Below are 16,453 nucleotides of genomic sequence, written 5' to 3'. Positions count from 1 at the left end.
CTGCCAGTGTTCTTTTCCAATTAATTCTGGCCAAATCCTATCTCATGCCTCTGTAAATTCCCTTTACTCCACCGTAATACTGGTACATCTGACTTTAGCTTCTCCTTCTCAAATTTGAGGGTGAATTTGATCATATTATGATCACTTCACCCAAAGATTCTTTTACCTTAAGCTCTCTAATCAATTTTGTTTCATTGCACAATTCCCAATCCAGAACAGCTGATGCTCTCATGAACTCAATCATGAGCTCCTCTAAAAAGCTATCTTGTAAGCACTCTAGAACTTCCCCTCCTGTAATTCAGCACCAGCCTGATTTTCCCATCTACCTGCATATTGAAGATCCCCCATGACTATTGTAACATTGCCCTTTTGGCATGCATTTTGTATCTCCCATTGTAATTTGTAGGCCACATCCTTACTACTATTTGAGGTCTGTATACAACTCCCATCAGGGTCTTTTTACCCTTGCAAGTCCTTACCCTGATCATTGGGACCTCTTTTGGGGCAAGTGTGACCTGTATAAAAAGGACAGGTTGCACTTGAATCCCAGGGGGACCAATATCCTGGCGGGGACATTTGCTAAGGCTACTGGGCAGAGTTTAAACTAGAATTGTTGGGGGTGGGAACCGAACTGAAGAGACTGGGGAAGAGGAGGGTGGCTCACAAATAGAGAAAGCTTGTAGACAGTGCGAGAGAGAGGACAGGCAGGTGATAGAGAAGGGATGCGCTCAGACTGAAGGTTTGAAATGAGTCCATTTTAATGCAAGGAGTGTTGTGAACAAAGCGGATGAGCTTAGAGCGTGGATCAGTACTTGGAGCTATGATGTGGTGGTCATTACAGAGACTTGGATGGCTCAGGAACAGGAATGATTACTTCAAGTGCTGGGTTTTAGATGTTCCAGAAAGGACAGGGAGGGAGGCAAAAGAGGTGGGGGCATGGAACTGTTGATCAGAGAGAGTGCCACGGCTGCAGAAAAGGTGGACATCATGGAGGGATTGTCTACAGAGTCTCTGTCCGTAGACAGAGACTGTGGGTGGAGGTTAGGAACAGGAATGGGTTAATAACTTTACTGGGTGTTTTTTATAGGCTGCCCAATAGTAACAGGAATATCGAGGAGCAGATAGGGAAACAGATCCTGGAAAGGTATAATAATAACAGAGTTGTCGTGATGGGAGATTTTAATTCCCCAAATATTGACTGGCATCTCCTCAGAGCGAGGGGTTTAGATGGGGTGGAGTTTGTTAGGTGTGTCAAGAAGGTTTCTTGACACAATATGTAGATAAGCCTGCAAGAGGAAAGGCTGTACTTGATTTGGTCAGGTGTCAGATTTCTCAGTGGGAGAGCATTCTATCTCCTTTACAATTGCATTGGAGAGAGATAGAAACAGACAAGTTAGAAAAGGGTTTAATTGGAGTAAGGGGAATTATGAAGCTATCAGGCAGGAAATTGGAAGCATAAAGTGTGAGGTGGTACACCTTGGAAGGACAAACTCCAAGGCAGAGTACAAAGTAAATGGCAGGATACTTGGCAGTGTGGAGGAAGAGAGGGATCTGGGGGTACATGTCCACAGATCCCTGAAAGTTGCCTCACAGGTAGATAGGGTAGTTAAGAAAGCTTATGGGGTGTTAGCTTTCATAAGTCAAGGGATAGAGTTTAAGAGCGAGGTAATGATGTGGCTCTATAAAACTCTGGTTAGGCCACACTTGGAGTTCTGTGTCCAGTTCTGGTTGCCTCACTATAGGAAGGATGTGGAAGCATTGGAAAGTGTACAGAGGAGATTTACCAGGATGCTGCCTGGTTTAGAGAGTATGCATTATGATCAGAGATTAAGGGAGCTAGGGCTTTACTCTTTGGAGAGAAGGAGGATGAGAGGAGACATGATAGAGGTGTACAAGATATTAGGAGGAATAGATAGAGTGGACAGCCAGTGCATCTTCCCCAGGGCACCACTGCTCAATACAAGAGGACATGGCTTTAAGGTAAGGGGTGGGAAGTTCAAGGAGGATATTAGAGGAAGGTTTTTTACTCAGAGAGTGGTTGGTGCGTGGAATGAACTGCCTGAGTCAGTGGTAGAGGCAGATACACTAGTGAAATTTAAGAGACTACTAGACAGGTATATGGAGGAATTTAAGGTGGGGGCTTATATGGGAGGCAGGGTTTGAGGGTTGGCACAACATTGTGGGCCGAAGGGCCTGTACTGTGCTGTACTATTCTATGTTCTATTGGAGGGTTGCAGATATTGTTCCTTTATTCAAGAAAGGGAGTAGGGATAGCACAGGAAATTATAGACCAGTGAGTCTTGCTTCAGTGGTTGGTAAGTTGATGGAGAAGATCCTGAGCGGCAGGATTTATGAACATTTGGAGAGGCATAATATGATTAGGAATAGTCAGCATGGCTTTGTCAAAGGCAGATCATGCCTTACTAGCCTGATTGAATTTTCAAGTCGTCACTTTATATTGTCATTTCGACCATAACTGCTGGTACAGTACACAGTAAAAACAAGACGTTTTTCAGGACCATGGTGCTACATGAGACAATACAAAAACTACACTGAACTAAAAACACAAAACTACACTAGACTACAGACTATGTTCTATGTAAATTGGGAACAGATGTTCTCAGGGAAAAGTACGGAAGAAATGTGGCAAATGTTCAGGGGATATTTGTGTGGAGTTCTACACAGGTACGTTGCAATGAGACAGGGAAGTTATGGTAGGGTACAGGAACTGTGATGTACAAAGGCTGTAATAAATCTAGTCAAGAAGAAAAGCTTACAAAAGGTTCAGAGAGCTAGGTAATGTTAGACATCTGGAAGATTATAAGGCTAATAGGAAGGAGCTTAATAAGGAAATTAGGAGAGCCAGAAGGGGCCATGAGAAGGCCTTGGTGGGCAGGATTAAGGAAAACCCCAAGTCTGACAGTGGGAAAGTGTGTATGGAACTGGAGGAAATAGCAGAGGTACTGAATGAATACTTTACTTCTGTATTCACTATGGAAAAAGATCCTGGTGATTGTAGTGATGACTTGCAGCAGACTGAAAAGCTTGAGCATGTAGATATTAAGAAAGAGGATGTGCTGGAGCTTTTGGAAATCATCAAGTTGGATAAGTCGCCGGGACCAGATGAGATGTACCCCAGGCTACTGTGGGAGGCGAGGGAGGAGATTGCTGAGCCTCTGGTGATGATCTTTGCATCATCAATGGGGACGGGAGAGGTTCCGGAGGATTGGAGGGTTGTGGATGTTGTTCCTTTATTCAAGAAAGGGAGTAGAGATAGCCCAGGAAATTATAGACCAGTGAGTCTTACCTCAGTGGTTGGCAAGGTGATGGAGAAGATCCTGAGGGGCAGGATTTATGAACATTTGGAGAGGCATAATATGATTAGGAACAGTTAGTATAGCTTTATCAAGGGCAGGTCGTGCCTTACGAGCCTGATTGTATTTTTTGAGGATGTGACTAAACACATTGATGAAGGAAGAGCAGTAGCTGTAGTGTATATGGATTTCAGCAAGGCATTTGATAAGGTACCCCATGCCAGGCTTATTGAGAAAGTAAGGAGGCATGGGTTCCAAAGGGACATTGCTTTGTGGATCCAAAACTGGCTTGCCACGGAAGGCAGAGAGTGGTTTTAGACAGGACATATTCTGCATGAAGGTTGGTCACCATTGGAATGCCTCAGGGATCTGTTCTGGGACCCTTACTCTTCATGATTTTTATAAATGACCTGGATGAGGAAGTGGAGGGATGGGTTAGTAAATTTGCTGATGACACAAAGGTTGGGGGTGTGGTGGACAGTGTGGAGGGCTGCCAGAGGTTACAGCAGGACATTGATAGGATGCAAAACTGGGCTGAGAAGTGGCAGATGGAGTTCAACCCAGATAAGTGTGAAGTGGTTCAGTTTGGTAGGTCAAATATGATGGCAGAATATAGTATTAATGGTAAGACTCTTGGCAGTGTGGAGGATCAGAGGGATCTTGGGGTCCGAGTCCATAAGACACTTAAAGCTGCTGCGCAGGTTGACTCTGTGGTTAAGAAGGCATACGGTGCATTGGCCTTCATCAATCGTGGGATTGAGTTTAAGAGCCGAGAGGTAATGTTGCAGTTCTATAGGACCCTGGTCAGTCCCCACTTGGAGTACTGTGCTCAGTTCTGGTCGCCTCACTACAGGTAGGATGTGGAAGCCATAGAAAGGATGCAGAGGAGATCTGCAAGGATGTCGCCTGGATTGGGAAGCATGCCTTATGAGAATAGGTTGAGTGAACTTGGCCTTTTCTCCTTGGAGCAACGGAGGATGAGAGGTGATCTGATACAGGGTATAAGATGATGAGAACATTGATCGTGTGGATAGTCAGAGGCTTTTTCCTGGGGCTGAAATTGTTGCCACAAGAGGGCACAGGTTTAAGGTGCTGGGGAGTAGGTACAGAGGAGATGTCAGGGGTAAGTTTTTTTACTCAGATAGTGGTGAGTGCGTGGAATGGGCTGCCTGTAACTGTGGTGGAGGCGGATACAATAGGGTCTTTTAAGAGACTTCTGGATAGGTACATGGAGTTTAGAAAAATATAGGGCTATATGTAAGCCTAGTAATTTCTAAGGTAGGGACATGTTCAGCACAACTTAGTGGGCCGAAGGGCCTGTATTGTGCTGTAAGTTTTCTATGTTTCTGTGATAAAGACATACAGCTGAACAGAAAAAAATAAATTATAACAGCAGTTACTTGCCAAAATTCAACTTTATTTACATACTTGACCAAATACATAGCAGGGAACATAACGAAAAATGAAAAACTATCAAACAAGTTATATAAACTAGAACATAAAATGGAACTCCCGCACTTCTTTATCCAGTGTTTAAGAATTTTGATGCCAGAGGTTCTAATCCAGAATATTTAATAAACTCAATAAATCTCTTCCTGACTGAAGAATGGTGATTTTAAAAACATTTTCTCTTTCCCTGTGGAACACTGTTTTAAACTTAAGCTTGCCAATTTGAGTAATTCCCCAAAATCATAAATGTACTCTTGGGGTTGACTACAGCTTTTTACCATTACAATGGCTGTATAATATTCAGCAAATCCAATCCATCGGAGGAAATCCATCTCCAATGTTCCAAACAAATTGCTCGTTCCTTATTGCATTATAGAACAGACAGTGAGTCAGTGGATTAAACTGTCGCAGTCCTTGTGGTGAAGACAACTTCCACCATGATCAACCATGAAAAATTACATAAACATCCCATAATGTTCAATCATTAAAGGCAACGTCAGTAGATCTTGTAGTAAAGGGATTAAATGCAGAATGACATGAATTCAATTGAAAATTTCATTTAAAGACACGGCGTGGAACGGGCCCTTCGAGCCCTACCTCCAACAAACCATTGATTTAACCCCGGCAATTTACAATGACCAATTAACCTACTAAGTGCTATGACTTTGGACTGTGGGAGGAAACCGGAGAACTTGGACAGGAAACCCACACGCACATGTGAAGGAACATACAGACTTGTATGCAGAGGACGCTAGAATTAAACTGCAAACTCTGATGCCCTGAGCTGTAAAATGGTGTTGCGCTAATTGCTATGCTACTGTGGCATTTTCAATTACGTCTCCATGATGTCAGTTTTGTTTCACCTTCTGGCAAGAAACAGGGTCAATTCTAGTTTTGCATGACAAGGTATATCACAATGGTTTGACTGTAAAATTGATATTGAGCAGTTCAACTTGGCTCCATCTAGCCAAAGAGCCACTCCCGAACATCAAACATTGGGAAAAACTGAATTCTGCTAAAACTGCTGTAGCTTGTCTTGTGTTTAGTAAAAATTCTGTATTAACTCCATGGTATTAACTCCACCATGGACGGTCCCAAGCCCAGCTGTGAAAAGAGGGGTGTTGGGGTGTTGGACAAAGAGGCTAGCAACCCCACCCTGTAAAAACCCAGAGCCACAGAAATGCCAACAGAAGCTCCAAATACCTCTTCCCTGGCAGAGGAAGGCTCTTCGATGAACTACACCTGCAGACAACGTGAAGGAACGGCCCAGGGCAGGGAACTCTGGTGAGTTGCTGTCTGTGGCTTATGCCCCAGTATTACTTCAGGTAATGCATTGGAACAGTCTCCACAATATCAGTCTGCTGGAGAATGGGCAAGACCAACGCAGATCAGCCTTAATGTTTGCCACAGACCCATCGAAGTCGTTGCTCTTCCTTGAGGTCAGTCAGGTTCTGGATGGATCTCCAGCTACACTGGCAGGCATAAGCTCGCACACCTCTCTTATGTAATGCCTTTGTTTTCAGTTTATTTATGTCAGGTATGTTGTTTCTGTTGGTGAAAGTTAACAATGGGTGAATTCAACCCATCTATTCATCATCAGTTTATTATTACGTCAAATTTATCCATAGTTTTTTAAAATCACTAGAGCTAGTGATTAAATTCTGGAAGTTATTGATTCAGCCAGCACTCACATTTGAGTTTTGTTGGAATTTCCTAGTATAATTTACATAGCTGCTACCTTTGGGAAGGAGGTACAGGAGTCATTGGTGCCATTAGGCTCCTAAACCAGCGTGGATAACTTCACTCACCTCAGCACTGAACTGATTCCACAACTTACAGACTCACTTTCAAGAAGACTACAATTCATGTTCTCAGTATTATTTATCTACTTATTGTTTTTATATTATTGTTTGCATGGTTTGTCTTCTTTTGCACATTGGTTGGTTGTCAATCTTCGTTTATGTATAGTTTTTCATAAATTCTATTGTATTTCTTATTTATTTTCCCACCTACAGCACAATACAGGACCTTCGGCCCACAAAGCTGTGCCGAACATGTTCTTACTTTAGAAATTACCTCGGGTTATCCATAGCCCTCTATTTTTCTAATAATATTTTAATAATATATTCTTATTTTTATATATAATATATATTATTTTTATTTTTTATATATACACATATATAAAAATTTTAATAAAAATTACTTTCAGATATTGAAGTGAATGTGTTTAAAAATTTCTTAAGTATTTTATGAGAATGTTACTAGTAAATCACTGCACCTTCTCTAATGCCTCCTCATTATAGGAAGGATATGGAAGCTTTAGAGAGGGCGCAGAGAAGATTTACTCGATTAGAGAGCATATCTTATGTGGAGATGTTGTGTGAGTTATGGCTTTTCTTCTTGAAGTGTAGAAGGATGAGAGGTGACAAGATGATAAGAGGCATCGATTGAGAGGACAGCAAAAGACTTCTTCCCAAGGCAGAAATGGCCAATTTTAAGGTGATTGGAGGAAAGCATAGGGGGACTGTCAGAGGTAAGATTTTTTTATGCAGAGAATGGTAGGTGTATGGAACACGCTAACCTGCGTGGGCATATGGCCAAGTGGTTAAGGCATTCGACTAGTGACCTGAAGGTTGTGAGTTCGAGCCCCAGCCGAGGCAACGTGTTGTGTCCTTGAGCAAGGCACTTAATCACACATTGCTCTGTGACGACACTGGTGCCAGGCTGTATGGGTCCTAATGCCCTTCCCTTGGACAACATTGGTGTCGTGGAGAGGGGAGACTTGCAGCATGGGCAACTGCTGGTCTTCCATACAACCTTGCCCAGGCCTGCACCGTGGAGAGTGAAGACTTTCCAGGCGCAGATCCATGGTCTCGCAAGACTAACGGATGCTTTTTTTAAAACCAGGATGGATGGAAAGGCAGACTCAGGGCCATCTAAGAGACTGGTGATCCTCCTCTGGACCCTCTCCAATGACAGCACGTCCTTTCTTAGATAAGAGGCCCCAAACTGCTCACAATACTCGAGCGTGGTCTGGCAAATGCCTTACAAAGCCTCAACAGCACTCCTTTGCTTTTGTACTCTAGTCCTCTCAAAATAAACGATAGTATTGCATTAGCTTTCCTTACCACTGACTCAAGCTGCAAACGAACCTTTAGGAAATCCTGCATGAGGACTCCCAAGCACCTCCGCACCTCTGGTTTTTTAAAATTTTCTTCCCACTGAGAAATTAGTCCATGCCATTATTCATTCTGCCAAAGTGCATGATCATGCACTTCCTTATATGATATACTGACTGTCACTTCTTTGCCCATTCCCCGTCTATGTCCTTCTGCAGGGATAAGGATGAAGCTAGCCAATACGTGGATACATAGAAACATAGAAAACCTACAGCACAATACAGGCCCTTCGGACTACAAAGCTGTGCCAAACATGTCACTACCTTAGAATTACCTAGGCTATACCCATAGCCCTCTATTTTTCTAAGCTCCATGTAGCCATCCAGGAGTCTCTTTAAAGACCCTATCGTTTCTGCCTCCACCACTGCCACAGGCAGCCCATTCCATGCACTCACCACTCTCTGCGTAAAAAACTTACCCCTGACGTCTCCTCTGAACCTACTTCCAAGCACCTTAAAAATATGCCCTCTCCTGCTAGCCATTTCAACCCTGGGGAAAAGCCTCTGACTATCCACACAATCAATGCCTCTCATTATCTTGTACACCTCTATCAGGTCACCTCTCATCTTTCGTCGCTCCAAGGAGAAAGGGCCGAGTTCACTCAACCTATTCTCATAAGGCATGCTCCCCAATCTAGGCAACATCCTTGTAAATCTCCTCTGCACCCTTTCTATGGTTTCCAAGTCCTTCCTGTAGTGAGGCGACCAGAACTGAGCACAATGCTCCAATGGGGTCTGATCAGGGTCCTATATTGCTGCAACATTACATCTCGGCTCTTAAACTCAGTTCCACAATTGATGAAGGCCAATGCACCCTATGCCTTCTTAACCACAGAGTCAACCTGCGTAGCAGCTTTAAGTGTCTTATGGACTCGGACCCCAAGATCCTCCACACTGCCAAGAGTCTTACCATTAATGCTATATTCTGCCATCATATTTGACCTACCAAAATGAACCACTTCACACTTATCTGGGTTGAACTCCATCTGCCACTTCTCAGCCCAGTTTTGCATCCAATCAATGTCCCACTGTAACCTCTGACAGCCCTCCACACTATCCACAACACCCCCAACCTTTGTGTCATCAGCAAATTTACTAACCCATCCCTCCACTTTCTCATCCAGGTCATTTATAAAAATCACAAAGAGTAAGGGTCCCAGAACAGATCCCTGAGGCACACCATTGGTCACCAGCCTCCATGGAGAATATGACCTGCCAACAACCACTCTTTGCCTTCTGTGGGCAAGCCAGTTCTGGATCCACAAAGCAAGGTCCCTTTGGATCCCATGCCTCCTTACTTTCTCAATAAGCCTTGCATGGGGTACTCTATCAAATGCCTTGCTGAAATCCATATACACTACATCTACTGCTCTAACTCAATCAATGTGTTTAGTCACATCCTCAAAAAAATCATTCAGGCTCGTAAGGCACGATCTGCCTTTGACAAAGCCATGCTGACTATTCCTAATCATATTATGCCTCTCCAAATGTTCATAAATCCTGCCTGTCAGGATCTTCTCCATCAACTTACCAACCACTAGGTTTTTTCTGATATAAAAAGAGTAAAAGAGAGGACCACTGGAAAAGGATGCTGGACAGGTAGTAATGAGGGACATAGAAATGGTGAATGAACTTAAGTATTTTACATCAGTCTTCACTATGGAAGACACTAGCAGTATGCCAGAAATTCGAGTGTTGGGGGCAGAAGAGAGCGTTGTTGCTTTTACTAAGGAAAAGCTTGGCAAGCTGATAAGCCTGAAGATAGATAAGCACCTATACCTGATGGACTACAGCCCAGGGGTTTTTAAGAGGTAGCTGAAGAGATTGTGAAGGTGTCAGCAATGAGCTTTCAAGAATCACTAGATTCTGGAATGCTTCCTGAGCACTGGAAAATTGCAAATGTCACTCTACTCTTTAAGAGAAAGTGGCAGAAGAAAGGAAATTTTTGGCCAGTTAGCCTGACTTCAGTGGTTGGGAAGATGTTGGGGCCTCTTATTAAGGATGAGACTTGGAGGCAATGAGAAAATTAAGGGTAGTCAGCATAGCTCTGTGCATGGTAAGTCGTGTCCAACCAATCCTACGGTGTTTTTAAGTAAGTTAACAGGAAAGTTCATGAAGGCAAGGCAGTGAATGTTGTCTACATGGACTTTAGCAAGGCATTTGACAAGGTCCTGCATGGGAGATTGGCAAGATTGTTCACGTATTAGTCATTCAAGATAAGGTAGTAAATTGGATTAGACATTGGCTTTGTGGGAGAAGCCAGAGAGTGGTAGTAAAGGCATAAATTACATGTATCAGTGTCACAATGGAATAAAGGGAATTACAGAGGCATGAGAGAAGAGGTTGCCCAGGTGGATTGGAGGGGGATATTGGCAGGGATGACGGCAGAGCAGAGATGGCTGAAGTTTCTAGGAATAGTTAAGAAGGCGCAGGGCATGTCCCACAGAGGAGAAAGTTCTCAAATGGCAGGGGTAGGCAACCATGGCTGACAAAGGAAGTTAAGGACTACATAAAAGCCAAGGAAAGGGCATATAAAGTAGCAAAAGTGAGTGGGAAGTTGGATGATTGGGAAACTTTTAAAATCCAATAAAAGGCAACTAAAAAAACTATAAAAAAGAAGATGAAATATGAGGACAGACTAGCCAATAATATAAAGCAGGATACCAAATGTTTTTTCAGTTATATAAAGAGCAAAAGGGAGGTGAGAGTTGATATTGAACCTCTGGAAAATGATGCTGGTGAGGTAGTAACGGGGGACAAAGAAATAGCAGATGAACTTAATGGGTACTTTGCATTTGTCTTCACTGTGGAAGACACTAGCAGTGTGCCAGAGGTCTGTGAGTGTCAGGGAGCAGGAGTGAGTGCCATTGCTATTACAAAGGAAAAAGCACTAACAAACTGAAAGGTCTTAAGGTGGATAAGTCACTTGGAACAGATGAACTACATCCCAGAGTCCTGAGAGAGGTTGCTGAAGAGGTAACAGATGCATTGGTCATGATCTTTCAAAAATCACTTGATTCTGGCATGGTCCTGGATGACTGGAAAATTGCAAATGTCACTCCACTGTTTAAGAAGGGAGGAAGGCAAAAGAAAGACAATTATAGGCCAGTTAGTCTGACCTCAGTGGTTGGGAATATGTTGGAGTCTGTTATTAAGGATAAAGTTTTGAGGTACTTGGAGACTAATGATAAAATAAGTCAGTCAGCATGGTTTCTGTAAAGGTAAATCCTGCCTGACAAATCAGTTAAGAGTTTTTATGGGAATTAACAAGCAGGGTCGTCAAAGGAGAGGTAGTGGATGTCATTTACTTGGATTTTCAGAAGGTGTTTGATAAGGTGCCACACAAGGTAAAATCCTATGACGTTACAGGAAAGATACTGGCATGGATAACAGAATGGCTGACAGGCGGGAGGCAGTGAGTGGGAATATAAGGTACCTTTTCTGGTTGGCTGCTGGTGACTAGTGGTGTTCCTCAGGGGTCAGTATTGGGACCACTGCTTTTCACATAGTTTGTCAATGATTTGGATAATGGAATTGATGGCTTTGTGGCAATGCTTGCGGACGATGCAAAGGTAGGTGGAGGGGTAGGTAGTGCTGAGGAAGCAATGTGATTGCAGGACTTAGACAAATTGGAAGAATGGGCAAAAAAGTGGCAGATGAAATACAGTGTTGGGTAATGTATGATAATGCATTTTAGTAAAAGGAACAATAGTGTGGACTATTATCTAAATGGAGAGAAGGTTCAAACATCAGAAGTACAGAGGGACTTAGGAGTCCTTGTGGAAGACTCCCAGATGTTAATTTACATGTTGAGTCTGTGGTAAAGGCGGCAAATGCAGTGTTGGCATTTATTTCACGGGGAATAGACTATAACTGCAAGTAGATAATGCTGAGCCTTTATAAGACACTAGTCAGGCCGCACTTGAAGTATTGTCAACAGTTATGGGCCCCATATCTCAGAAAGAATGTGTTGTCTTTGGAGAGAGCCCAGAGGTTGTTCACAATCATGATTCTGGGAATGAAGGGGTTAACATATGAGGACCATTTGGCAGCTTTGGGCAGGTACTCTATCCACCATCCACCCTATCTAGTCCTTTCAACATTCCGTAGGTTTCAATGAGATCCCCACTCCCACCCCCGCCCCCCACATTCTTCTAAATTCCAGAGAGTTTGAGTTGAGTGAACTCGGCCTTTAGTCCTTGGAGTAACGGAGGATGAGAGGTGACCTGATAGAGGTGTATAAGCTGATGAGAGGCATTGATCGTGTGGATAGTCAGAGGCTTTTTCCCTGGGCTGAAATGGTTGCCACAAGAGAACACAGTTTTAAGGTGCTGGGGTGTAGGTACAGAGGAGATGTCAGGGGTAAGTTTTTTACTCAGAGTGCGTGGAATGGGCTGCCGGCAACAGTGGTGGAGATGGATACGATAGGGTCTTTTAAGAGACTTTTGGAATAAGTACATGGAGTTTAGAAAAACAGAGGGCTATAGGTAAGCCTACTAATTTCTAAGGTAGGGACATATTTGTCACAACTTTGTGGGCCGAAGGCCTGTATTGTGCTGTAGGTTTTCTATGTTTCTGTGTTAAGACGTGGTGACTGGCAGGAGGTAAAAGTGGAAATAAAGGGGGCCTTTTCTGGTTGGCTGTTGGTGACTAGTGATGTTTCACAGGGATCTGTGTTGGGGCCGCTTCTTTTCACATTGCAGTCACTTATTTGGTAGAAGGAATTGAAGGCTTTCTGGCCAGGTTTGACAGATACGTATACAGGTGGAGGGGGAGGTGGTATTGAGGAAACAGGTTGCCTCATCCTCCCCTAGAATACTTCTTCATCTTTGGGATGCATCTTTCCTGTGTCGGCTGTATTTCTGTCATAAATGCCAGCCATTGCTGTTCTGTCGTCGTCCTTACTAGTGTCCCCTGCCAATCAACTTTGGCCAACTCTACTCTCATAACTCTGTAATTCCCTTTACTCCACTATAATACTAATACATTCGATTTTATCTTCTCCTTCTCAATCTGCACGGTGAATTCTATATTTTGATTACTGCCTCCTAAGGGATCTTGTACCCTAAGCTTCCATATTAAATCTGGAGGCAGTGACTGAAGGGACTTATTTGAGCCGGATGGTGTTCCACATGGATCTGTGTTGGGAACTCTTGTTTGTGATGTATATAAATGACTTAGAACCATAGAACCATAGAAACTACAGCACAGAAACAGGCCTTTGGCCCTTCTTGGCTGTGCCGAACCATTTTCTGCCTAGTCCCACTGACCTGCACACGGACCATATCCCTCCATACACCTCCCATCCATGTATCTGTCCAATTTATTCTTAAATGTTAAAAAAGAACCCGCATTTACCACCTCGTCTGGCAGCTCATTCCATACTCCCACCACTCTCTGTGTGAAGAAGCTCCCCCCTAATGATCCTTTTAAACTTTTCCCCCTTCACCCTTAACCCATGTCCCCTGGTTTTTTTCTCCCCTTGCCTCAGTGGAAAAAGCCTGCTTGCATTCACTCTATCTATACCCATCATAATTTTATATACCTCTATCAAATCTCCCCTCATTCTTCTACGATCCAGGGAATAAAGTCCTAACCTATTCAACCTTTCTCTGTAACTGAGTTTCTCAAGTCCCGGCAACATCCTTGTAAAGCTTCTCTGCACTCTTTCAACCTTATTTATATCCTTCCTGTAATTTGGTGACCAAAACTGAACACAATACTCCAGATTCGGCCTCACCAATGCCTTATACAACCTCATCATAACATTCCAGCTCTTATACTCAATACTTCGATTAATAAAGACCAATGTACCAAAAGCTCTCTTTACGACCCTATCTACCGGTGACGACACTTTTAGGGAATTTTGTATCTGTGTTCCCAGATCCCTCTGTTCCACTGCACTCCTCAGTGCCTTACCATTAACCCTGTATGTTCTACGTTGGTTTGTCCTTCCAACGTGCAATACCTCACACTTGTCAGTATTAAACTCCATCTGCCATTTTTCAGCCCATTTTTCCAGCTGGTCCAAGTCCCTCTGCAGGCTCTGAAAACCTTCCTCACTGTCTACTACACCTCCAATCTTTGTATCATCAGCAAACTTGCTGATCCAATTTACCACATTATCATCCAGATCATTGATATAGATGACAAATAACGATGGACCCAGCACTGATCCCTGTGGCACACCACTAGTCACAGGCCTCCACTCAGAGAAGCAATTTTCTACCACCACTCTCTGGCTTCTTCCATCGAGCCAATGTCTAATCCAATTTACCACCTCTCCATGTATACCTAGCGACTGAATTTTCCTAACTAACCTCCCATGCGGGACCTTGTCAAAGGCGTTACTGAAGTCCATGTAGACAATATTCACTGCCTTCCCTGCATCCACTTTCCTGGTAACCTCCTTGAAAAACTCCAACAGATTGGTCAAACATGACCTACCACGCACAAAGCCATGTTGACTCTCCCTAATAAGCCCCTGTCTATCCAAATGCTTGTAGATTCTGTCTCTTAGTACTCCCTCCAATAACTTACCTACTACTGACGTTAAACTCACCGGCCTATAATTTCCTGGATTACTTTTCGATCCTTTTTTAAACAACGGAACAACATGAGCCACCCTCCAATCCTCCGGCACTTCACCCGTAGACAGCAACATTTTAAATATTTCTGCCAGGGCCCTCGCAATTTCAACACTAGTCTCCTTCAAGGTCCGAGGGAACACTTTGTCAGGTCCCGGGGATTTATCCACTTTAATTTTCCTCAAGACAGCAAACACCTCCTCCTTTTCAATCTGTACAGTTTCCATGGTCTCACTACTTGATTCCCTCAATTCCATAGATTTCATGCCAGCTTCCTTAGTAAATACAGACGCAAAAAACCTATTTAAGATCTCCCCCATTTCCTTTAGTTCCGCACAAAGCCGACCACTCTGATCTTCAAGAGGACCAATTTTATCCCTTACAATCCTTTTGCTCTTAATATACTTGTAAAAGCTCTTTGGATTATCCTTCACTTTGACTGCCAAGGCAACCTCATGTCTTCTTTTTGCTCTCCTGATTTCTTTCTTAAGTATTTTCTTGCACTTCTTATACTCCTCAAGCACCTGATTTACCCCCTGTTTCCTATACATTTCATACAACTCCCTCTTTTTCTTTATCAGAGTTGCAATATCCCTTGAGAACCAAGGTTCCTTATTCCTATTTAATTTGCCTTTAATCCTGACAGGAACATACAAACTCTGCACTCTCAAAATTCCACCTTTGAAGGCTTCCCACCTACCAATCACATCTTTGCCAGAGAACAACCTGTCCCAATCCACGCTTTTTAGATCCTTTCTCATGGATGAAAATGTAGATGGGTGGGTTAGTAAGTTTGCGGATGATAATGAGATTGGTAGATTTGTGGATAGTGTAGAATACTGGCAAAGAACACAGCGCAATATACATCAGTTGCAATATGGGCAGAGAAATGGCAGATGGAGTTTAATCCAAATAAATATGAGGTGTTGCACTTTGGTAAGGCAAATCCAAGGAGACAGTACACTGTTAAGAGCAAGATCCTTAACAGTGTTGCTGGGCAGAGAGATCTTGGGATCCAAGTTCATAGTCCCTTGAAAGTGGATACACAGGTTGATAAGGTGGTTAAGAAGGCTTATAGAATGCTTGCTTTAATTAGTTGAGACACTGAGATCAAAAGTCAAAAGGTTATGTACAACTTTATAAAACTCTGGATCAGCCACATCTGGAGTATTGCATACAGTTCTGGTTACCCCACCATAGGAAGGATGTTGAGGCTTTGGAAGGTGTGCAAAAGAAGTTTACCAGGATGCTGCCTGGTTAAGAGGGTTATGTGATGAGAGGCTGGATAAACTTGGGTTATTTTCTCTGGAGTGGAGGCCAAGAAGAGACCTGATAGAGGTTTATAAGATTATGAGAGGCATAGATAGAGTGGTCAGGAGAATCTGTTTCCCAGGGTTGAAACGTCTAATACCAGAGGGGATGCCATGAAGATGACAGAGGGTTCAAGGGGGATGTGAGGGTTAAGTTTTTCACTCAGAGTCGTAAGTGCCTAGAATGTGCTGCTTGGTATGGTGATGGAGGAAAATACATTAGAGGCTTTTAAGAGATATTTGGATAGGCACATGGATGTAAGGAAGATGGACGGACATGGACATGGTGTAGGTAACAGGGATTAGTGCTTGGGTGTTTTTGATTTGCTTTTTAGCTGATTCAGCAAAACACTGTAGACCAAATGGCCTGTTCCTGTGCTGTAATTCAGAATTACCTTTCCCACAGTGGGCTCAATAACAAGATGCTCTAAAAAGCTATCTCATAGGCATTCTACAAATTTCCTCTCTTGGGATCAAGAACCAACCGTGTTTTTAGTGGTGAATCTGTGGAATTTGTTGCCACAGGCAGCTGTGGAGGCCTAGTTTGTATGTATATTTAAAGCAGAGGTTGATGGATTCTTGATTGGTCAGGGCATGAAGGGGTGTGGAGGAAGG

At 43.2% G+C, this 16,453-nt stretch overlaps 1 protein-coding gene across 3 annotated transcripts in view; it reads right to left on the bottom strand.

Annotated features, from left to right (window-relative positions):
* Positions 1-4,718: 4,718 nt before the first annotated feature.
* cfap418 (cilia and flagella associated protein 418) overlaps positions 4,719-16,453 on the bottom strand; it is a 39,543-nt gene continuing 27,808 nt past the window's right edge. For all 3 annotated transcript variants that reach the window (XM_072275133.1, XM_072275804.1, XM_072276414.1), the window contains exon 6: positions 4,719-6,311. In XM_072275133.1, coding sequence (XP_072131234.1) covers positions 6,158-6,311 — 154 coding nt within the window. In that variant the 3' untranslated portion in view covers positions 4,719-6,157. The remainder of the gene's footprint in view (positions 6,312-16,453) is intronic.

Source organism: Mobula birostris, chromosome 1 (genome assembly GCF_030028105.1).
Source record: "Mobula birostris isolate sMobBir1 chromosome 1, sMobBir1.hap1, whole genome shotgun sequence".
NCBI classification, from domain to species: domain Eukaryota; kingdom Metazoa; phylum Chordata; class Chondrichthyes; order Myliobatiformes; family Myliobatidae; genus Mobula; species Mobula birostris.
The sequence above is the reverse complement of the archived record's forward strand: the minus strand, read 5'-3'. Positions and strand labels throughout refer to the sequence as shown.